This window comes from Perca flavescens, chromosome 21 (genome assembly GCF_004354835.1).
Source record: "Perca flavescens isolate YP-PL-M2 chromosome 21, PFLA_1.0, whole genome shotgun sequence".
Lineage (NCBI taxonomy): Eukaryota > Metazoa > Chordata > Actinopteri > Perciformes > Percidae > Perca > Perca flavescens.
The window spans coordinates 14,402,835-14,427,122 of record NC_041351.1 but is presented as its reverse complement, the minus strand read 5'-3'; the positions used below and the strand labels follow the sequence as shown (position 1 = coordinate 14,427,122).

General features: G+C 39.0%; 1 protein-coding gene across 9 annotated transcripts in view; it reads right to left on the bottom strand.

Annotated features, from left to right (window-relative positions):
• Positions 1 to 455: 455 nt before the first annotated feature.
• The window catches only part of plce1 (phospholipase C, epsilon 1), a 92,452-nt gene continuing 68,619 nt past the window's right edge, over positions 456 to 24,288 (bottom strand). For 5 of the 9 annotated variants that reach the window (XM_028567105.1, XM_028567104.1, XM_028567109.1 and 2 more), the window contains 23 exons: positions 23,765 to 23,887; positions 22,734 to 22,870; positions 22,390 to 22,628; positions 22,187 to 22,248; positions 21,186 to 21,351; positions 20,972 to 21,079; positions 20,533 to 20,649; positions 19,985 to 20,143; positions 19,487 to 19,622; positions 19,194 to 19,235; positions 16,254 to 16,372; positions 15,785 to 15,902; positions 13,358 to 13,495; positions 12,216 to 12,506; positions 10,815 to 10,978; positions 7,659 to 7,920; positions 7,202 to 7,320; positions 6,914 to 7,042; positions 6,584 to 6,781; positions 5,981 to 6,190; positions 5,673 to 5,885; positions 4,845 to 4,956; positions 456 to 4,055 (listed from right to left, as the gene is read on the bottom strand). In XM_028567105.1, coding sequence (XP_028422906.1) covers positions 3,874 to 4,055; positions 4,845 to 4,956; positions 5,673 to 5,885; positions 5,981 to 6,190; positions 6,584 to 6,781; positions 6,914 to 7,042; positions 7,202 to 7,320; positions 7,659 to 7,920; positions 10,815 to 10,978; positions 12,216 to 12,506; positions 13,358 to 13,495; positions 15,785 to 15,902; positions 16,254 to 16,372; positions 19,194 to 19,235; positions 19,487 to 19,622; positions 19,985 to 20,143; positions 20,533 to 20,649; positions 20,972 to 21,079; positions 21,186 to 21,351; positions 22,187 to 22,248; positions 22,390 to 22,628; positions 22,734 to 22,870; positions 23,765 to 23,887 — 3,544 coding nt within the window. In that variant the 3' untranslated portion in view covers positions 456 to 3,873. Of the gene's footprint in view, positions 4,056 to 4,747; positions 4,957 to 5,672; positions 5,886 to 5,980; positions 6,191 to 6,583; positions 6,782 to 6,913; positions 7,043 to 7,201; positions 7,321 to 7,658; positions 7,921 to 10,814; positions 10,979 to 12,215; positions 12,507 to 13,357; positions 13,496 to 15,784; positions 15,903 to 16,253; positions 16,373 to 19,193; positions 19,236 to 19,486; positions 19,623 to 19,984; positions 20,144 to 20,532; positions 20,650 to 20,971; positions 21,080 to 21,185; positions 21,352 to 22,186; positions 22,249 to 22,389; positions 22,629 to 22,733; positions 22,871 to 23,764; positions 23,888 to 24,288 lie in introns of all 9 variants that reach the window. The other 4 variants (XM_028567108.1, XM_028567110.1, XM_028567111.1 and 1 more) reach the window with 3 other exon arrangements.

The following is a 24,288-nucleotide window of genomic DNA, read 5'->3' as shown; positions in this document are numbered from 1 at the left end:
AATTCCTTGTGTTTGCTTACCATATTTGTTGTGGTCTTAGAGTCAGACCATAACAATAACATGTCATATAAAACATCATAATGTCATAAAAAAATTAATTAAAAAGTCATAGTATAGTATGTCAAAAAAACTAATAAAAAAGTCATGGTATGTTGTAAGAATTAAAAAAAAAGTCATAGTATAGTATGTCAAAAAAAGTCATGTTGAATAAAGTCATAGTAAAGTATGTCTAAAAAAGGCATAAAAAGTCAAAGTATAGTATGTTGAAAGAAAAGGTCATAAAACGTCATAAAGTACGTTGAAGTCATATTATAGTATGTTGAAAAAGTCGTTAAAACGCCATAGTATATTATCTTGTTTTGGGTTGTTTGTAAATAAAATTCCAACCCATAATATTATGGTTTAAAAGCATATTCCTTATGAAATAAAGTTGAGCTCACATAGACACACAACACTGAGTATTTGAAACTTTTATTGTGATCCTTCTATATGACAAATCCAACAATTCTCATCCAAATTCAAGTAAAAAGACAATTGTTCACTTGACAGCCACATCATAACACAGATAGTGGATGTAAAGGGTATACTGCACATCTTAAGGAAACAAGAGTGCTAAAGACGAAACACAGCCCACAGTCAGCAAACACATATCATATTCAGCGGATATAACAAATTCACCAAAATCTTAAAAAAAGAGATTGGAAGTTTCAAATTGTCATCATTTGTCCACGTCAGAAAAACGATGCTGCTGTGTAACTGCAGAATAACATGCCAGACAAATGAATACTATACGGGATATTTTACACAAAGTAAAATATTTATTTAGGTCTCTAAATAAGTTTGAGTAAAGTTAGGGCAGTAGAGAGTTTATCCTCTCACATATTGAAATAAATAAAAACATCTTAAAACTACTTACATGAAATCATACATAAAAAGATTATTGCCAACCAGGGCTTCACATTAAAATAAATAACATAAACACGTGTCTCAGTTTCAACATGTTAAGAAATGTTACATTCAGAAATGAGGTTTACAAGTTAGAAAGACGGAAAACAATGAACACAGATCTGCCTCACTGATGACAGATTTACAATTGAACAGAAAATGTCCCTTTCTGTTTAAAGTCGGTGTGGATTTCACATGTATATCAGCTGATATCACTTTTATCCAGCATGGTAGTTGTAAGAAATCACCAGTTTAGAGTTGTGGTTACATGACCGTTATCACTTGGCACTGAGCAAAGTCTTACTTAAAGACAAATGAAAGTAAAGGGACATAAGTTCTTTATCTGTATGTGGCCTATAAGTTCAAGCAAACATTTCAAATAACAATAACTTGGTGTATATACTTGTATGTTAACAAAGAAGTGTTCACCGTTTGAAGGTTTTAGAAAGTTTCTTTGAAATGACAAGTTTTATGTTGGAATGTGGGTTAAAGAAAATGGGCAAAGTGACTTCTTTATAAAAGTATAATTTATTCTTAACCCCAAATTGATTTGAGCTTAAAACAGATTTTCTTTAGATTTAATATAGGAAATTAAGTGGTCATTTTGTTTCTACAATGTCTTGTAGGTCCTTTCTTGTCTTGATTTCACCAATCATGACCAACTGACATAAACCATTTTAGTTTAGATTTAAAAATGGTTCCTCGAGGATCTGCTTTACTACAATATAGGCAAGATCTACGAATTAATAAGTGAAATGCCCAAAAAACAACTATGTTCTAAAGAGAAAAAAAAAGAATCTTGAAATGTTACACATCAAAACAGAAAGAAGGGGAACAGTGGCCTCAAATCAATCAAATTTTAGTAAATTCTCTAAGAAAATTAAATGAGCAGTAAGCAGAAATAAAGAAAAGCCCACAGTCATTTTTGACAATCAATCAATACTAGTCAACTATAAAGATACTGCATTCAAAATATAAGGCCAGTAAATCTAGGTAAAAAAAAACTAAAGTTAAATGCAGTTAATTCTGTCGCTAGGTAATGTTTTTGGTTGGGGAATTTCACATTTTGGACTGGGACTATATGCTGATTACAGTTTGACAAAGAGTAAAAACAATCCAAACATTTATCTTGTGTTTTCCTTAAAACTGAATTCACTACTGGGCTGCTGTTAAAAGTAATAAATATGATGATCATAATAAAAAATTTCGACCATCTCATAACAATCAAGTCAGACAGTAACACAAAAACGAAGATGAAGATGACAGCAAAAGGAAAAGCAAAATGTGCAAAATGCTGGTCTGAAGAAGACTTGGCTGTTTCTCCAAAGCATCTTAGTGCCAACATCATCATTTTTCTATTCAATGAAAGGAGGAAATATTATTAGTTTTATCATTTTATTCCTCCTTAAGTCCTTGTCACATTGTGTGTAACGTGTTTGTCAATTTAGCACTATTAGCATTAGGACTGTGTAAAGAGTCTCAATACTTTCAGGACCGAAACCTAGAATCGAATGTCTGGTCAAATAATTACCTATTCTATTAGATCATTCTGAATTTAAATCATAATTTAAACAATGTTAGACATTATTTTATTTTGGTAAATTTCTTGTACGGCCATGTGTGTTTAGATTTCAAACCCTGCCCCAATTACAAGTAGCATTCCTCAATGAAAATTATAACAAATATATCATTTTTATTTGAAATAATGTATACATTTATTTATTTGGTTGGCATGACAAGATGCCTGTCAACATACTTATTAGTGGACAATGATGACATAATTAAAATACTCTGTGAAACGAGCCACAGATCGTCCTTCAGAGATACAGCTACAAAATTACCAAAAGTTAAAGGCAGTGCTGCAACACTTTAAGGCAACATAAAAGGGTAATACCTTTATCACCACAGCGATAAGAAGTTGTTTCACATTTGCCCCTCAACAAGTTAATCTTGCACAGCTACACTGCCTTAAAACACTGTTCATGCATCGTTACCTTTAGGGCAGCGACAGTAGTGTCCAAAAAAAATCACCTAAAGCATTGCTTTTGTTACAGAATATCTGAATATTTGTCTTCCTGTGAGTGATGCCCAAAATGTTCCCTTACAGTACTGTGAAACTGAAACAGTAAGAAAAGAACCAAACAAGCCAGCTTGTCAGCCTCGTTCACAATGCCCTCAGAAAAGAAAGAGCCCATACCTGAGAAAGAGAAGAATACTGTGTAACCTCAACAGCACTCATACTCTCCTTCTATTTTTACAAGCAGATCTCCCTCGGTCTGCTCTGTGCTTCCTTTGTGTGATACCAGAAAGTGGGAATACTTCACTTCGAACCAAATACATGATACAGTTATCCAATAGCAAACTATCCCGTGCTAGGACGCTTAAATAACTCTTTTAAATGTGGTTCGCTAAACTCATTCGATCCAGAGGCCATTTGCACGTAATTTCTCCTTATCTTTTGTGTCATTTTTGGGAGATTTAAATAAAAAAATAAAAAACTGACACCCATACCTCTTCATCCTTTAAATGGGACTCAGGAAAGTGCTCCTTTTTATTGGTCGAAGAAGGAATACTGTATGTCCCTGATCACATACCTGATGACTTCAATAACAGCAGCTGCCTCTGGTACTCCGGACTCTCCGTGGAGCCACACCACAACCAATAAACCAAGAAGAGCCAGAGCTACCGGCCCCCACAGGACCATCACTGCTCCAAGTGATGCTGGGTGGGATTTCTGACCAAGCAAAGGGGCTGATCTGTCACCGAACCCATTGAATCTTCTCCTCCACTGGCTCAACTAACACAAGGCAGGATCAGACAGGATTTAGAGGAGCAGATCCGACCCTCGCTGAAACACCTCGCCTTTTTTTTGGAAAGGAGAATCCTCCAAGTTTAGAAGTTGTTAACCCAAGTCTCTCCCTCTTGACTTCATTTGTGGATCTTCCAGTTCCTGAGGAGGTGAAGCGTCCAGGCTGGAGGGGTCAGAGAGGAAGTGGGCAGGTGGACAGGTTCGAGTTGCCCCCTAAAGGAGGAGGAGGAGGCCTGAAGGAACCTTCCTGCCCCCACTCTGCCCTCTGCCACCCACGCCTTCAGCCCTGCAGACAGATACCCTGCAGAGGATCACAGATTATGGCTTTAAAGACAAACTGGTAAACAACAGTCAGTAACATCACAACCATAATGAATTTTAGCTACACTGCAAAGTGAGACCATCTGTTACATAGAACGGATGAAATATTGCTGGAAATGAAGTGTTATTACATAATAATTCACGATAACAGACTCTGAAGTACATCGTTAACATTGCTACAAACACAAGTCCAGTTATATTAAATCATTTTGCATCACATTCATTTACACTTTTCCCCAGAATTTAATATTATCAGAATAAACAGTTAATATAAACAGTTAAATAAGGATTCTGAATGAAGTTCATACAGTTCAGAAAATACCTAAAGACCATATGTTACATTACATGAACCTAATTCAGACCCTGAAACAGGAAAACAATGACTTTGACTATCATTTTTTTCAAGTTGTGAGAAGAAAAGGGTTTCATGCATTACCAGCAATTCAAAAAAAGTTTTCTACATTGTACTTACATCCCAAACACGTCATAATCCATATCAATTCTATACAGAACCTTGCCCAATTTGTATTGAGAAATGCAACACACAATGTACTTTAGAATGTGTATGTTAATGTATTTTAAATTGTAAAAATGTTAAAGTTAAACAGAGTGGCACCTTCAAATGTTTTGCTCCTTTTTGTGATGTTAGGTGTTAGAGACAACATACGGTACCTCTGTTGCCTTTCCATGCACAGACAGCAGGCAGAGTGTGAGCCTCACTCCTGGAGCTCTGTCAGAGCCACACAGCATGCAGCTCTATCATCCTTACTTTGGGCAGGACCGTCCACTCCACCGCCAGTCGTCATGCTGCGGCTGCGGCTGGTCAGCTTCTTAAGCTCGCTGGCAAAGGAAATGACTTTCTTTTTGTCTTCCCGCACCACCTGGAAGAAGAAATAAATTAACGTTACTGAAATACAGAAAGAACATAGAGAAATGTGCAGGCAGTTTTTCTTCTTCCATACTTTTTCATCCTTAATGTGCACGCTTGCTTCCTTTTTCATACTGAAGAATTAAATGATTGTTTTATTGATCCATTTAGTCATGTCCTTTTCCTCACTCAGCATGTCTTAATTATTTAAAAAGAAAGAAACTAAACAACTAATTAAAAGATAATTGAACCTTTATTCAACGAGCCAGCTCATTTATTTATTTACTTACAATGTCAGCACAAATGACCTTGAGTGTGAAAGGATGATTAATAAATGAAATAAATAAATAAATACTGACAGACATACAACATAGAAAACACTGGAACAAGATGAGCAGATAAAATTTAACACAGCACAGTAAATCACAAAAAACACAGAGCAACAAAGCGCACAAAAGCGGTTACAAACAAGGAAAGCAGCAACAGGTTAAAAAGCCCATACAATCCATCACGCAGGTGTTAAAATACAACGGCGAGCACACAACAACATGGATTAACTGAGATGTGAACGAGCAGCAGGAGAAACAGTTCATGCAAGCACATACAAAGTCGAAACATGCTCAAAGGAGTTATGTAATGCACATAAATATAAGGTAAAACACATAAATAAATAAAAAATAATCTAATAAATCTCTAGCATTGGAAGTCAGCCATCATGTTTAGAGCTACCTGCTCTTTGAGTTTAAGAATGAACTTTCCCGCGCCGCGCCAGCGGCTCTGAGCTTGGTAGACACACTCGTGATCCAGCAGTAGCCGCTGCAGGGGCTTAGCGGTGGAGGACTTCTTCGAGCCGGCGTCTTTGGTCACTTCCTCCATTAGGACGTAGTCACATGGATTGGGATTAGATAGGATACTGCAGGAATACTTGGCCTTTGACAATGTCTGACCAGAGAAACAAATCAAGCCACTTTAAGGTTGGTATACACGTCTTGAAAAGTTTCAAATCAAAGCTTAGAAAGGTTCCTGACTCTCCATACCTGCTGTATGATGTCCTGAGCAGTGCTGTAGCGCGGGGCCTTGATCACAGTGTGAGGCTGTTCTGGTGAAACTTCATGGACCTGGACGAAGAACATATCGTCCTCTGCTCCTCCTCCTCCTCCCCCTCCTCCTCCTCCTCCTGCTCCTTCTCTACCTCCCACAGTCACCTCCTCCTCTCCCTCCAGCAACGAGTTCTTCTCATTTAAGTTCTGCAAGAATAAAGCCGCACAGTAACAGTAAATATATGCAGAACCCAGATTTAAACCAGCACCAGGTCAGTTTGATGCATGAAAATGTTTAATTAAACTAAGCTACTTTACAGCAATTAAGCTACTCTCCCTACTATAGCAGTGTGCCTCTGGGTGAGGTATAAACACAAGGGGGAGCCATAGTCTACATGATGGGTCACAAAAAGTGTGTATCAAGTGCTTCGCGCGTTGCGATTAGTGTAGTGCAATTAGATAAGTGTTTTAAATCATTCAACAAATTTGAATGTTGAAAGATGCAACTTCCCTTTTTTTTTTAATAAAGACACAGGTCCTCGATGCTAATAATATCCACTCTTTATGTTTCTACTACAGTAAGTTAGTCTCTGTGTGTACCTCCTCTCGTGTTTGGAGGCAGATCCTCCCCACGTATCCCTCCTCAGAGTTCCAGCTGGAGACCAGTCTGACCACCTCCTCCTCGGGCGCAAGAGGACGATGCTGAGCACAGCGCTTCACCTCGCTGCGCTCCTTCAACAGAGGAACCTTTTCCTCGCACAGGAAGTACTGTGCCGGGTTTCCTGTAGATGCTACAACCTGCGTAATATATGACACATACGAAAAGAGAGAGACAAAAAAACTGTGAGTGTGTGTGTGCAGGACTGCCTTTTGCTCAGGCTGCAATCTCATTATCCAAGCATCATGAATCTTTGCTTGCAAAGCACTAACCGTGTCCAGCAGCTGTTTGGCGGTCGTCTGCTCTGTAACACAGAACACAGTGAAGAGCTCAGGACCAGGCGCTGCGTACACCGTCACCCTGTGCTGCCGTGAGGCACGTTTCTCCTCTGAACTGAACAGCTGTGTGGAGAGCAGGAGAGGTGCAAGGCAGCAGGTCATTATGAAACATATCGTCAAGACATTTCTGCTTTACCCGACAGTCTTTAAAAGCACAGAGGAGGGTGCAGTATCAAATGTAACCCCTGCATCTCAGAACTTGGAAGAGCTGACAAGTCTTACCAGCGATGAGGGAGTGGCGCCCCCTGTGGGACCGTCCTCTATTCTGCGGCTGAAGATAAACAGGCTTGACACTTCGAGAGATTCATTATGTTGTGTCCTCAACTGGACATGTCTGTAACCTGAAACACACAACAAGAAAATATACTTTGACTACACATAAACTGATAACACTGAATGGGCCGATAAAAACTAAAACAAAAAAACTGTTAAGCTCTTTGTAATAGGTTGAGTTAATTTATAAAATGTTTTGTTTACATTTAGCTTATGACACTGAGTCAGGACATAACAAGGCACATTAACCACACACAAGACAAGACACAGGCCTCCATTGTTTTGAATCATATATAAATTCACTGCAGACGTTGTAATTGATTTATACAGGATTTTGATATTTACAGGTGCTCTTGCAGACAGCATCCTTTCTCCCGGTTCCATCTGTTGTGTCTGAGACTCCTACCTGGCTTTAAGGCCTTCAGAGGCAGTGTCCTCTGAGCGGTAGTCTGGGAACTGTTATTCTCCACTACGGCGAAGCGCAGGAAGCACATCTCTTCAAAGTGCACGGTGAACTGGAAGTGCTCACTCCACATGGGGTTGAGGGTGTTGCGGTGGATGGGTTTGGTGCGGAAGTGGCAGCTGTCGATGGACATGCCCAGAACATCCACCTCAATGCAGGGGCTGCCAGCGGTGTTACCGGGACAAACGTTCTGACCGGAGACAATCTGAAAGAAGTGTGATGATTAATAAGTATAGATAGTCACACCATATATGAGCAACACTTGCCGTTAAGATTCTTTTTACACTTTCCTCTGTATTTTCTTTTCATTTGATGAAAGCCCAAGCAGGCCAGAGGAGTGAAGTCACTCTCACGTGCAAACAAATCTCTATTTCATCTTAAGTCTGTCTCTGACACACACACACACACACACACACACACACAGGTTTTATAAGTGTGAGATCATCCCTCTTGTTAATATACTGCTGGTTTTTCTCAGAAAAAGCAAAGGCAGCCACTGAACATAATCAACATAATCGTAACTTAGATTATGTTTCACTTTTATGCAAACAATATCTTTTTCATGACATGAAATTAACTTTTCCCTGTTTCACTTCTAACAAAGTTAAATGTCTGCTTCAGAGACTGTAATTTCTCTCGTTTTTTTCAGTGACGATGCAAACATAATCTACAGTTTGCACACATGTACAGTGCATACATGAATGTACTGTAAATACAAAAAACTGATTTTGTGTGATAACCTTCAGGCCTTCATTGATCATTTCCACAAACAATTTGCAATGAGTGATACAAAATGATGAAAAGAAAATGATAATGCAATGCAGAGCTTTTATAAGGTCCTGTTCTCATTCACTGGTATATGGAATTACCCGGGTGGCCTTCATGACTGTCAAATAATTAAAGCATATAGAGACTATTTGACAATAAAACTGTCCAAACAAACCTACTTAAGAGAGTATGTTTTAATGTCTGCACAGTCATTGTAGCTATATGATGAATAGATAGAAAACAGGCCAAAAAGATGTTAAGTCTCAGAAAATGCACCATGCAAAAAAATCAGGGTACAAATAAATATCAAATATTGGGACACTTTTTACAAATATGCATTTAGTTTAGGGCTGGGACGATTCGTCAAGGTAGTCGACGTAATCAATTACGTAAATTCGTCGACACAAATAATTTGCGTCGACGTATCACGTGTAGAAATCTAAATAACATGGCTGCCCCCAGCAACAGCCCAAGTATGGCTTCCTAGCAAGTTCAACAACACGTTGAGAAAAAGGCTCGCACATGGGAGTATTTTACTCTTAATGCCAACAACAACGTGGTAGTCTGTAGACTTTGTAAAATGCCTCCTTGAGTCACGATAACAGGAGCAAAACACTGTAAATTGTGCTCACCTTTTTGTCCCTTTCCTCCCAAGTAGGCCTATAGTTTAGATTCTCTGCCCAAGCCCGAACTTGACCCACGGGCCGGGTCGGGCCGATATATCCTGCCATTATCCTCGGGCCGGGCCGGGCTGGGCCCTTGATCAAGCATTTGTGGTTTTTTTAATCATTACTTTATTAGCCTAATTGGGTGGGGAGAAAGCTATGCCTCTCCAGCTTCTCCCATAGCTTGGGGTAGATGTCCTGCACTGACTTGAGTGTGAGGTAAACTGTGCTAAATCGTGTCTCTCCCATCTGTAGTACTGTCTTCCATAATTGTGCAACAAGGCCAGATTGTTTCAGATATCTCACGAGTCCTTTATAATGTCAGTTATAACGGCCCAAATATTAAAAAATTGTCGGGTTTAAATCGGGCTCTGCCTCATAATTCCAGTTAATGTGTCGGGCCGGGCTCGGACACAACGTGCACGGGCTCGGGTAGGGTCAGGCTTGATTTTTTTTGGGCCCGATCTAAGCTTCACTTCCAAGCATATGCGATTATCAACATAGTGACACGGAATGTGTTCCCAGTAGTAGTGTTGCTAAAACTGCACTTTTTTACTGTAAGATTAAAGGGAGAACAGCTTGGATGACAAACAAGAGGTTATCCATTATTTTACCTACTACTGTTAAAAAAAAAGCAAATACAGGCTACTCTTTTTGCACTTGCTCTGTTTACTTTAAGTTTTTATTTTTGTATTCCTCCTGAAAGTTATTTTGTTTTGTGGTTGGATTGATAGCCTACATCTGGCTTCAGGTTGCACTACAAATTAATTTCACTTGAACAGTGCAGTGTTAAACAATTTTAATAAATAGAGATTTTTGTGTAAATTGTAAATAATTGAGCAATGGGAAAATAATCACTAATTGACAAAATGAATCGTTAGATTAATCGAAAAATGAATCGTTAGATTAGTCCAGTGGTTCCCAACCTGGGGTCCGGGCACCCCCAGGGGGGGCGGCAAAGATCACAAGGGGGGGCGCGAGTCTTTATCTGGTTTGAGGTTGAGGTAAAAAAAATTGTTAAATAAATTATGATAATACACTAGAATATATAATGTATACAAAAGTCAGTATGAAAACTGTATATTTTGTTGTATCCTCGTTTTTCCTGTCGCCACGGCATCACTATTTTATGAATGAAACATGGCGGAGAAACATAACAGTGCTGATAACTGCTCTGTATCAAAAAAGAAAGTAAAGCTCTATCTCGAGAGTTACCTCAACTTCGGTTTCGGGGGGGGCTCAGCTTTTCTTAGACATGAGTAGGGGGGGCGCCAAGGAAAAAAGGTTGGGAACCACTGGATTAGTCGACTAATCTAAAAAAAATAATCGCTAGATTAATAGTTTAAAAAATATTTCTTTGGGACAGCCCTAATTTAGTTTTTTTATCAAAATGGGAAAATAAGCTTTTTTTTTAAAAAGGCATCAAAAGGTATTTGTAAATGAAACACTTTGCAAACATAAATAGCTATTTTGTGATTCTTCTTCCTTACTTTGACATTGAAACTGAGAGTTTAAAAGAGGTAAGTGAAAAAAAATATGAATAGGCAGAAGGCTGAAGGTGTGAAACAAAAGGAGTAAGGATGAAAGTACAGAGAACAAACTATCAAGGATAATGTATTCTTCCTGACTGATCGTCCATTCTTCTCCATATGCCATCTTAACTCACAGTGAGGGAATAGACAGCGGGGCTCATTTTCTCCACATCCCTCTCCATCGGACAGAACTGCTTATAGAGCGGACAGGTACGGTCCCACAGTACCGCCGGCTTCAGGACGTAGCCACAGCCGCCATTGGCCTCAAACAAAGCTGTGTTTAACTGCATGGGCAAGTCTGGGAGGGAAAGAAAAGAGGGAGGTTATATATTAACAAGCAATAATGAAAAACCTCAACTCCACCTTGAGGGCATTAGCAAAAGAGGTATTAAAGACAAAGACGATCCAGGGTTGGGTATTGTTAACTGCAGCGTTTATTCCTTTTTGGTTGTTCGCTCTGATGTAGATAAACCAGACTGAGAGAATGTCCCATAAACAAACCTTGCATGTCTGATTGCATGTTGGGGTCTTATTAACAGAGTGATCATGTTTTCCAAAAATAAACTTTTCAAACTTTCCAAAGGGAAAAAATGATTTGCGAGAGAGTTAGAGAAAACATGAGAGGAGTGAACTAAAGGAAGAGCAAAAAAGGGATAGGGAGTGAGACAAGGATCTAAAGGGAATAACATGGAGGAGGACAAGAGATTCTTTTTAATGTCTTTTAGAGAAAACACCTTCATCTCTCAGAGGTCAGATGGCGAACACAGACAGCAGAAAATTCGAAAGAAAAGCAGAAATAAACAAGCAGTGGCCCACCTTGGGATCAGCAATCCCTTAAAAAGAGCACGATAAGGATCTAGAATCTGATAATCATGATAATCATCTAGAATTAAAGCCTTTAGTCATTTTCAAGGGTGTGCAAAATTGTAAAAAGCTAACATTATCATAAAGAGGAGGCCTTGAAGTTGTTTTCTATTGCATTACAAAGGAGGAAGATGACAAAGTAGAACAGAATATACACTCTCCTTTCTCTTCCACTAACTACTATTTGGGACCATCTGATATAAATATATACAATAAATACTTAATTAACTAGAAGGGCACTTGGAGAGTGCAGACCTTCACAAGGCACGCCCTATCACACAATGTTAATGCAGTGTGAATTCTCCCAGTCAGGAATTCATTTTCTCGATTATTTTCCGACACCACATGAACCCAGCACAAACGCCCTATCTCACAATGTTAAGGTAAAGGGAAAAATAATGAGTGTAACCGCCCCTATATTCGTATCCGCTCCACAATTTAATGGGTTCTTCATTGGCCCATGCTACACACTTCCACCAAGTTTCATGAAAAAGATAGTAGTTTTTTCGTAATCCTGCTGACAAACAGACAAACCAACAAACAAACTGAAAACATAACCTCCAGCAGAGGTAACATTTCCTTGTGAGTGGCACAAACATTCATTGAACTTGCTGTTTAAGTTAGAAGTGATGTTCCTTTGCATACAAAGACAAAACCACATCTCTCCTCACCATCAGTCTGATAGTTGAGTGCCACCAGCTGGATACCGTGCAGCCAGAAAAGCAGAGGGTTGGGGTTTGTCGAGTCGATCCTGGTGGCTGCTGGGTATGTCCTGAGCAGCTGGCACACGGTGTGCTGGATCAGCTTCTGAGAGTAACGCCGGCACAGGCGCTTGGCAGCGTTCTCGTTGACGGAGGAGATGTGGTAGCACTTGGGTGTGCGGATGATGGCGCTGAGAGAGGTGGGGGGGTTGAGGATGGGAGACGTCTGCTGCTCCTCCCAGCTATGCCGCTCTGCACCACCTAGATGGAGGACAGAGAGAGAGACGTTTAAAGGCCTTGAAAACCAATTTGCTCACTCAGCCTCTTACTTTGAGCGATGTTGGTGCTCCATGAAGAGTTAGAACTGCTCTTAAGACCAATTAGAATTCAGCAATATTTTATTTAGAATCTGATGATAGTTTTTGAGAGTGAGAGAACTCCTAATGAATATTATCTAAGGATGATTTTCCCCAAACTTTAAATGTCATTGTTGCTTATTAAAGTTACAGTTGGTACCTTTCATACAAAAAAAAAAGTTTTGTCATATTTGCTCAAACTGTCGATATCTATAAATATATCCTGACAGTACTAAATAAATTCCTCTGCCTCCTCCTGGTGCTCCTACTGGTATAAGAAAAACAACCAATCAGAGCCGAGGAGTCATTGATTGCCTGTGAACCAGGGTCAAACTGAGAAACTAGCAGCGCTGATGAAATATGGATCAAGATTCTGTTCCTGCATTGCAGAAGAACAAAGTCAGTATTTCAGTTCATCACAAGAATTGTATCTACTTAAATCCTCAGCAGGTGTGCATTCTTTCATATACAGCCACAACAAATACTCTTGATACTCTGACTCCTTATGCTGCGGTGTTTTACAAGAAACTAACCTCATTTATCACTTCTAACCTATAATGGCATATTTTGTGCCGGCTTTGCACTGTGGCGACTGTTCAGCTGCTTATACAGTCAAATTATTCACATTTAGTCACACCCATTTTCAAAATATCACCTACACCTAAAAATGGAACAAAAATACGTTTTAATATACAGTATGTGTTTTCCATATGTACACCCTCATACTAACAATTACCACCCCGAGGCCCTGCGTACCTTTCAAAGGGGTGCGGCTCTGGGTCACGACCTCTCCTGTTGTGCTGCAGCGAGCGGGAGCTGTGCCAAATATGGACTTCCTTGATTTTCCCCGGTCCTTCCCTCTGCCAGAGCCGGCTGGAGACAGCGTGGACAGGCCTGTGTTCCCACACACAAGAGGCAGACAGAGGAAAGTGGTCAATAATGCTACACAGCCACACTAGAGACACCACACTTCATGTACATCAGTATTCGCAATTTATTTCGAAACATCCATACATTTTCTCATTCATTTTCTCTAAATGCTGTCAATTTTTATCATATTGAGGAAGTTGGTCTTCTCCATCCCACACATCACTCCAAGTGCATTTGTTTTAATGAGCACAGATGATTAGAGCTAATAGTTTTGCCTTTAAAACAAGCTTATTTTTACATGAAGAATGCCGCATAGAAGCAGATAGATGCTTCCAATCTTTTCAAAGGTCTTGTTTGTTATGACTAATGTCATTAAAAGGGTCATTTCGGGTTTTTTCAACCTGGACACTATTTTCTTATGTATTTGTATGTAAGTGACTGATGGGAACAACAATCTTTGAAATTGGTCCAGTATTAGGCGAGAATGCTGTGATCAGCAGCTGCAGCCCGTGCTGTAATGTAACCCTATGGGGCAAATTTGCATCTTCAATTTTGTCCACTAAAAGTGCTGTTTTTGCCACTGACATGCTGACAACATTATGGAAAGGATCCCTACGGAGATAGGCCTTTTAAAACCTCTTTAAGACTTTTTTGTTTAATCAGAAACAGCTCTGAGGTCGCTAGCGCTAAATCCACCAGACTCCATTTAAAAAAAAAAAAACAATACTTTTAGCGTGTATAGAGCCAACCTATTTTCACATGTAAATCTGTGAACTATGTGTTTATTTCAACCATAGCTAGAGTTGTGATTGTTGTTAAAGTGGAAAGACAAACCAAAACGGCTTTTCATAGTTTTATTTTGTAACTGTCAACTTTGAATGAAGTGTATTTTTTACGATGATAAAATTACTGTATATTTACATGGAGTCTGGAGGCTTTTGCGAACGCAATTTCTTGGATGTTTTTATGTTTACAAAAAGGATCTTACACTTTAACAGAAATCCTTTCCATAATGTTGTCAGACACTTAGAATATTTATCTGAGCCTGTCAATGGCAAAACAAGCTCTTTTGTGAACGTAATATGAAGGTGCACAATTGCCCAATAACTTACATTATAGCTTGTTTCGCTGACTGCTGACAGCCCGGTCTTGCTTAATACTGGACCAATGTCATAGTTGTTCCCAAAAACCTAGAAAAATATGGTCCAGGTTGAATAATCAAAGTTACCCTTTAAATTACTGAATATTAATGCAAAAATACTGTTCATCTTCAGCTATTTTGTATTTGGTGTAAAATCTGACTTGAAAATATTTAAGATGAGAAACGTGCAATGCATTTTCTGAATTAAGATAAGTTAAATGTTTGCAGACAAGTTTTTAGAAGTAGCATGTCTGCAACCAGTTCAGAGAGCGGAGAGTAACAACCAGTCTGCTGTCTGAAATGGGCTATTTGCCCTGTCTTCTCTTTCTCAGATCTCAGGTCATTGGAAACAGTAAACAAATAAAATACCAGTGGTAACACAGGAACGTTTATAAGGGCAAATGTCATGTAAAGAAAAGAGGAGACAAGCAGAGAAGAGGACACTTGAGGGAGGAAAGAGGAGATAAGAGGCTGATATTTAAACAAAAAGAAATATTTTAGATAAATGGTAGCACGGAATGAAGATAGATCCCAATAAAGAGGAAATACAAGACATTTTATGAGGATACAGAAAGCAAAGTCAAACATCCTAAACTGCTGAACAGAGAGCATTGTCATGCATTTAAAATGAAACCATTTTAAAATGTTGACATATCACCTTGTAGCAAGAGAGTTAAAAGTGGAAGAAACAGGGAAGTGACATGTGACAAAGGCCCATCAAAGTGGATCAAATTCAAAGCTTGGGTACTATCTATACTCAGCCACCAGGACATCCCAAAAACATTTCCTTAAGGGACAGTACAAAACAACGCTGGTGTTTGTTGTGCTGCTCTGGGACTGACAACACAATGAAGTAACCATATCTTTCCCATGGGGAGAAAAGGATTCGTCATCTCTGTGGGTGTCCAGTGTGGGAGAGGAATGGAGTGTAACACTGGGATATTAAATGTCTAGCAATGAGAAAAAAAAAATGGGGAAAGGTTTGACCCCTTAAATATAACATGGGAGTGGATTAGACTGGGACAAGATGGGAAAAAAAGAGGATAGCATGTCAAAAGTAAAAGAGGTGAGGATGGAAGAAAGATTGTGACAGAGAATAAATCACATTGAATCTGTGAGATAGAAAAAGAGCTGTGTGTGACAAAGAGACTGAATGATGAAATATTCTCTACCAGGAAATTTCACAGCCTGGCAGTAGATGATGAGGTCAGACAGCTCCTGGGCAATCTGTCGACTCTCCTTCTTGTTCTGAGGAAGGTAGAACTCCTCGCCCAGCTCCATGTCAAACACCTAAAGGTGCAGGTAGACACAGGACACAGACAACACCGTAAATATTTTACTTAAAGAGACAGTGATGTACTATTGGAGCTAAAGCTGAACTTCACAGATACACAGGCAGAAGAGAGTAGGGGTACCTACTTAACCTCCATGCCAGATTGCTGTCCACATTTCATAGTTTTACATCATCAGCAAATTCAATCTAAGAATATTCTTCTGTATCCTCTTGTGTTTCCACCAGAAAAATGGTTTAACTAAAATAAATTACTTATAAGCAGTGGCTTGAATCCAAATTACCCACTGGCACCTAGTAGCTATGAAATGGGCTTCTTCTTCAGGATATGTTATACTGTAGTTCCCTACCTTTCCTTTGCTCTGTGTGGTGCTATCAGACTTCTTCATCCTCTTCGGTATTTCATCAACGGGTTGGTCTTCTTTGTCTGCTGAGCTCTTCCCCTCTGGCTTGTCATCCAAGATGTTATCTATTTAGGAAAAACAATGAATTATAGTAGCTCTCAGGTGTTAATAGGTGTTCAGGAGTACTGTGTGTAGCATGGATCTGGCAGAGAATGTTTTGTGGGTGAATCAAGTGTCAAAAACAAACAAGATGAATATGCAGTGCAAATTAAAAGTATCATTGGATCATATACAAACTGCAAACAGTGAAGAACCTGGGGGAAACTGAAAGAAATGCAACGATGATGGTTGAGTGTGACAGGTTAAGATACCTGCCAATCAAGCAAGCCCGCCCCAATCACAACTCTTTTTAAGGACATGGACATTTCTTAATAAATGTAATTCCTGCACACCATCTCCAATCCATAAAAAAAAAAGTATATCAGCATAGCAGACAAAATTTAATCCAGGATAGTTGAGGCAAAAACTGGCCTGACAAACATCCAGCCTTGATTTAAAATGTATTTGCTGAATAAAAATGCATTGGAGTGTCCCAGTTGATATACTGTATGTTAAATCACCTTTCAGATATACAGTAATAGATTTAAGAATTAAACACATTTAAGAATAAGTAAATTTAGCATTTGGAAATCTTACTTCTTGTAAAAAAAAAAAAATGCTGACTTTGTATTTCAAAAGAGGCTTTTCTTGACTTCAAGAAAGTCAGAAAATAGATTTAACTGCAGCTTAAAGGTACTTCTGCATTGGCTTCAGCTGCATAGATAACTTACACAGTCTAATGGACAAGATAGTGACATGTGATGAATGAGATCACAAACATGTTTTTGGCATGTTTCCACATACAATTAATTATAATAATATACAGTGTTTCCACATTTCATTCAGAGATTAGTTATGCATTTTAGATGACTGGAGGTGGGGACAATTACAGAATAATTATAAGGGGAAAAGCAGTTTTCAATATCCCTGACTACTTGCAGAGCCCATGAGCAGGCTCTCAAAAACAAAAAGACCCCTCCTCGTTGATATTCAAAGCAATGTCTATCAACTGTAAACAGGAGCAACAGTAGGGAGTTATTCCCTTTGCTCCTGTTCCTCCTACACATTCATCGCAGCGAAAGAAACATATCAGCTCGAAAAGGCAGAAGCTTTTTATCACAGAAAACTTGTTTAATTCCTGACATTTGGAATCTTGGCCTTTGAAAAAGGTTTGGCAACAATGTTGACCCTGGATGTCACCCTGTAGACGGTAGCCAGAGAAGTGAGTTGGGCCAGACTGTGACTGGAAGGAGCTACCGTTGAACAAGAGAAGGTGGCAACTTGGCAGTTTGGTGCTCAAGTGTTTGTATTAACTGGGCCAGTTGATGCTAAGTAGAAGCATTTAGGGTCAAATGGAGACAGTCAAGGGTGGAGTGTAGTTTATGTAGTCAGCATATCTTGCTAGCTGTCTGAGTAATGGTTAATATTTTACTGAGAAAAAAAGGAAGTATCAAAACAAAACCACTCTATGAGGTTTATATGAGAGAAATGGTTTTGAAGGGTCCTTGACCGGTAAATTCTTCCGACAGGAACAAGCAGAGGGCAGGGATCAGGAGAGAGCAGTCCTGGGACTGCGACCGGGACAGGGTAGTTTCCCCTGGTCAGTTGTTTAGTGTGGGGGCAGTGTAGGGCCTGAGAAACCAGATGGCTTTGTTTTGTTTCCCTGATGAGCCTGCCCAGCCACTGGCGAGGTCACAGACAAATACAGTACAGAGGGGGGGGAAGGAGGGAGGTGATGTGAAAGAGAAATCATGCTAATACTGACTGAAATTAATAAAATGTGTTTTGTTTTTTTAATCATCGATTTACATATCTTTCAAGGACAGTCTAAATGTAGACAAGCAGGCCCAACACAAACACACACAACTCACATCACAATAACTTTTTTTTTTTTTTTTAAACAATATCCAGGTTACTCTAGACATTGTGTTCATGACAGAATTTGATTTAGAATAAAAGTCATTTTGGATGATGGATACACAAAGTGCATATTAACAAAGTCACAAGAAAAAATGCTGGAGCAAGCCGGTAGTTAAGCATGTTGCATTACTGCACTTACATAATGGTGATGAAACAAGTGTACATCATAACAAACACTCGCAAAGCATCCATTGTTAGCAATTTAGCAGTTATAAATTCACTAGGACCCACCCAATTGTGATTCTAAAAGCTTTATGAATAATAGCGACTAAAAAGTAGAGCAGTCTTAACGTCTGTACTAAAGAACACACATGGTTGTCCTTAATTTATGAGCTACATTGGAGAATGAGGGAGGATGTCTTGTAACTGAGCAGAGGTCATCCTCAGTGTTAGCACATTAATTATAGCTCAAAACGTCAAACAACACAACTTCCAGAATATGCTTTACTATCAAACAGATTAGATGGAAGTATTTTTAGTTTTTACTGGGTTCCAGATATAATAATAATATGTAATGGTTAAAATTTGAACTGCTGCTTACCATGAACGATAGATGGCTATGCTACAATGCATCAGAACATAAGCTGACGTCCACAAAAAGCAGAACGCTAGCAGCTGTTACAGTATATGGGCAACGATGCAGATCACTTGTGCACGTCTACATACCAGTGTTTCCTCCATAGTTATTCTGCAATGATAGACAACCACAGCAAGTACATTTGCAACAAAGAGCCATAATTTCCCCTTAAAACCCAATTTCAGGGTCAAAATCTAAATGTAGAATTTCGAGAAGCCATTTAAGATACCAATCTACAAAGATGATCAAGAACTAAAATTAATCAGCGAAAGACCAACAGCTACCACCACAAAACAAAATTAGATGGAAACACCGGTACATAGAGAGGCGCATCAGAGCCGTGCATTTACCTTCCAGGCCATATGAGGCAGTAGAGGCTGTGAGGACATCAGCTATGCGGAAAAACAGGCAAGATAAAATAGGAAAGGAAGGGAGTGAGAATAGATGATAACGTAAAAAGAGACTTGAGTGTTTGAAAGAAAAAAAAACGACTGATTTAAGGGCTACAACATAAGAATATAAATAGAATAGATGTGATATTTTAACCACAGCATCCATGGGAATCTTCAGTTGAGTTTTTGTGGTAGTTTTGTGCTTGAAATGTGTTTCCAGGGATCATAAACCCCATTGCATTTCTCCTTACCATCTGATAGAGACTCATAGTCGTAGTCGTACTCGTCTTCTTCCTCTTCCTCTTCCTCATTGGTGTGGTTTCCCGGCGAAGTAACCCCTGGTGACCCATTGCTAGCCTGGGCCTGCATGTGGGCCAGCTGGTGAGCCTATAAAAATGGTTAAAATATTGTACAGGTGAGTGCATGTAAAAAAAAAAAAAAAAAAAAGACAAAAGAAATCCTTTATCTGACATATGATCTATTTCTACCCATTGCCTGTAAATGTACAAGCTCTTATCTGCAGAGAATCTATAATGTGTGTATATACTGAAGCAAATTATGTGTGCTAGGTAAACTGAATAAAAATGTTGTGATGAGGTGTACATTTTGAGCACATTAGCATCCATTATTTATGTGGCAGCACTCTAATCAACACTGCTAAATATTGAATGCACTAATGCTACCTGACAAATATAAATTATGTAAATGTTTATATATGTGTGGACAGGATGTCTTTCTTCCTTTTTGACCTTCTGTTTGAGTATGTCCACCGGTGCCTGGTGTGCTTTGAGCTTCTTGTTCTTGAGGAGGATCTTCCCCCGCAGCTGCAGTGGCGATGGCAGGTGAGGGTCATCGCTAAAGTCACTTTCAAAGAGGAAGCGAGTCACGAGCCGTTCCCCAAACACTGTCTACAGGATAAATATTCAAACGTGATAGACCGTCAATAAATGATGTCCAATTATGTCAGGTACAGACCGGAATGTAATGTGAAGTGAGAGGAGTGGAAAGTAAAAGTGCTTTTATCAATGCAAGCCAACATTGCAAATAAACAAGCCCATGGGGACATAAGCTGGCCAGAGGCATTGTATTATGGGATCTGTACTTTGACTGAAAAATAGCACCTAATTTGATCTGACTGGTGACTTTCTTCATACACACAAACTGCTCTGTAACTAATCAGAAAATACCAACAACATCCGAAAAACAAACTAACTAACACATGGAAAACACACATGATAAGAAAAGTTCTATCTATATTTGTGCGATGTCTGAATTTCTGACATAGCTGCTGTCATACCTTGAAGATTTCAGCCATCTTGCGCTGCTGTGGAAGGGAGCAGTGGTTCTCTATGGACAGGATGACGGGCATGTCCGAATTGACAAATGCAGACCGGTTTACTGCTTCCACCACATCCTGGAGGTTCATGGGAGAGATTTCATTCTTAGAAACAGCGCTTCAAATCAAATATTAAACAATTAAACTCTATGGAAACCAATACTAATGAGATTTACTCAAACAGCACTTAGATTCATCATCAAATAACATATATACATACATACATACATACATACATACATAGGTGTGTGAGGGCTCTGATTATTTACATAAAACAAATAGTGTTGATATTTCCCTTAAAGCAACACTATGTAACTTTTAGCCCTACAGGTTGTCTCACTGGAACTACAACTCGAAAAATCAATCATTGGAAATCTCTTTTCTGAATGTAATTTCTAACCTTGAAGGGTATTTTAGTGGTAAGCGTGTGTCCATGATAAATAACTGGCATGCCATCATCTCCATCCCAGCAGTCCAACTCAACGCTCCTACAGCCTTGCAGCAGCACCTGGTGAAAAATTCCATTCAATGATCATGTCACGATCATGCAAAATAGGAGTTGTGGGTCCAGAAAACCCTTAAGTACGGCTCAAATAGGCGGAAGGCTCACTTACTTGACTGTAGAGCTCAACAGAGGACTCTCCTTTGAGCTGGTGTCCAGTCAGATAGGTATTGTGAGAAGACTCAATGTAGTAGTAGGACAGAGGGTACTGCAGCTCCTCCGGGTTCATCTGGGATTCCTCATTACGAGAAGCAAAGTTCTCCTTATCCATCAGAAACCTGGTATGGAGAGAGGGACGGTTAGATAATACTACATAATGCTATCTATCGAAATCGCGATTTGAAATAATGCTATTACCTAATCTTAAAGACCCCGATTATTCAAATGTGCAATATCTAGTTGTATTTGGTGTAACATCTGGTTTAACATTTTTTATTTCTATTTTTATCATTATTACTGTTTTTTCATAAGATAAATGCTGGAATATTACATACATAAATGTTTACAGAGGTGCTATTTCCAGTGAATTTTTTATTTGTTTTTATTACTTTATTTAACATGATTGTAGAAGGAATAAAGGAAAGGAAAAAGTTTACAGGAAAGTACTATTATAACTTATTCTAACTTTAGCTTTAGTGACAAATGTTCTGGGTTTGACTGATTAATGTTCCTTGTGTATTGTATGTGGCAATTCATATCTACGGTATGTTTTCATCCTTGCACAAGAATAAAGAGCAGCTTTGATGGTGTCTCATGTTATTATGCTCCACGATATGTTTTATCTGTTACACAGTGAATATTAAAAACTTTAGCTAAACTTTTTTTTTTTTAAATCACAAATCGGATCGTAATCGCAATATCTGGCAGAAAAATCGCAATTAGATTTTCCCCCAAATTGTTCATCCCTATTGCTATTGCACTGATTACAATTAGCAAGCAATCACTGATATGTTTATCAAAATCTTAAAACATAAACTTTAACTCGCGCTTTTTTATGATACAGAATGTAATATTGTTGATTTTTGATATGGGATATTAATTCAGTGTATACTTTAATTGTGTTTCAGTGCCGACACCATATGCAATGTATTTTAAATTTTGCTTTTACTATACCTTGCAAAGCCTTCAAATGACATCCAACCCATCTGTCTCATGCTTGATGAGGGCTCAAATTTCTGCAAGGAAAAGCATAAAAAAATGAATTACCATTATTGACCAACAGTCCCTTTTCCTTCAAGTTTTCTTTTTTTTTTCTAAAGTGCTGTCCTTACATTGGTTCTTACATGTTTTTCATCCCTCTAGGCTTCAGACTCTACCTGTATAATGCTGAGAATATCATCGTAACTCAGGTGCTCTCTCTGACAGTTCACTAGGAAGTCGTTGAGCTGAGGAATAGCCAATCCCAAGACGCCTAGTGATGAGTTTTCCACTCCTGTCCCGTTTGTCACGATGCTGGCTGCTGCAATGGCATCTGAGATCTGCCTCTGGTTGTCAGACATCTGCTGCCTCGTCCGGATGAACAGGCCAAGATCAGAACCATTGCGGGTTAATAAGTCTGGAAAAGAGGAAGAGATTAGCGCAAAAGTAAGGGAGATCCAATGGTTCACATTTTTTTGACAGCTGGCAATAAATAAAAGAATGTAACTGTTTGTTCTTTTACCGAGGTCTGGCTGTAGCCCAGTGTCTTTATCGTCTATGCTGAGGTTGGTGAAGAGAGGAGCAGACTCTGGACTTGAACGACTGCAGGGGACAGCAAATGTGTCAAACAACTCCTTCAGGTCCTTCCTGCTTCGGATACTGTGGAGGAAACAGCACAGTCCCATTTCAGCCATTTTAGACTGACAAGCAGTTTACTTTAGGATTTTATTCCAATTTCACACCAAAGAGACACCCAATTACAAATACATTCAGGCTTTCATTTGACATATCCTCTGTTGTAATATTTTGTTTTCCTGCCAAGGCAGGTGTCATGAGTATGAGTTTGTCTCAATGTCCTTGATAACAAACTGATGCAAGAGCTTAAAGGGTTGTCAATTAGCCGGATTTTTGAGAAGCTGATCTGCTGAAGTACTGCACTTCCATTTTCTCTGTGTGGAATTTTAAAGGAAAAACTGCTGGGCAGCAGATGAGAGGATAAATTACAATCTAGAAAGAAATGTAGGAGGACTGGTATGTGAATAATCCACTGCTTATCTAAGCAAAACATTTGCATCATCCTTTCATTTGACAGGGAAAAATATAATAGAAGCTAAATATTATACAGACATGGGCATGATAACCTCGAGAAGCATTTGTTGAATTTGTGTTACCATACTGCCTTTAGCTGCTATTGATAAGAACACAATAACTATATATAAGAGGAGGTAGTGAGATGGCAGAAATAAACCGAATATGTACAATGTACATACTGTATATCAAAGCTTTAGACCATTACTGAATTTCGGATGATTACATATAACCAGAAAAATGTGTTTGATCAAAGTTTTAGATCAAACTGAAACATATTTAACAAACTTTTAAAGCTTAAAATGAAGTCTGCCAAGCTTGTATGTGAATATCAGCTTTAGGGACAGTATCTTACTCCACTGATACTACAGTGCACTAACAATGTAAAAAAACAACAACAACAGGATCTACTGTAGTAGACACATTTTTGGTATCTACTGTAGTAGACACATTTTTGGTATCTACCTGAATGACTTGAAGAGCTCGACGAACTCGATGAAGCTCATCGAGCTGTCAGAAATCATGAGATTCTGGAAGCCTTTGAAACAGCCTTTACCTCGACCGTGCCACGACCTGCTGCTCCATGCCCTACAACCCACAGACAAAAGGCTAAGGAAAATGTCAGGCTTTAGTCAGACTTTCACACTAGGGGTGCAAGATATATTGACTCAATATTGTTATCGCAATATCACGTTGCGCAATATTATATCTAGGGGTGCAAGATATATCGACTCAATATCGAAAGTGTCGCAATAAGTATGCAATATTTAGTTTATTTTGAGGAGCGCTGTGTGGCTATGCTATGTGGCTTAGTTATGTTCAATTTAGAGGCCGCTTGAAACGCTATATAATGTTCATGTTTCATTGGCCAGTCACCGTGCCACTTGCACGTTAGTGCACGTCAGCGCACGGGTCCACTACGTGACAAACCCTATGTAGCGTAACACGTGTTTGCATTTTAAGACTGAGTGACGGTGTAAGTGAAGAAA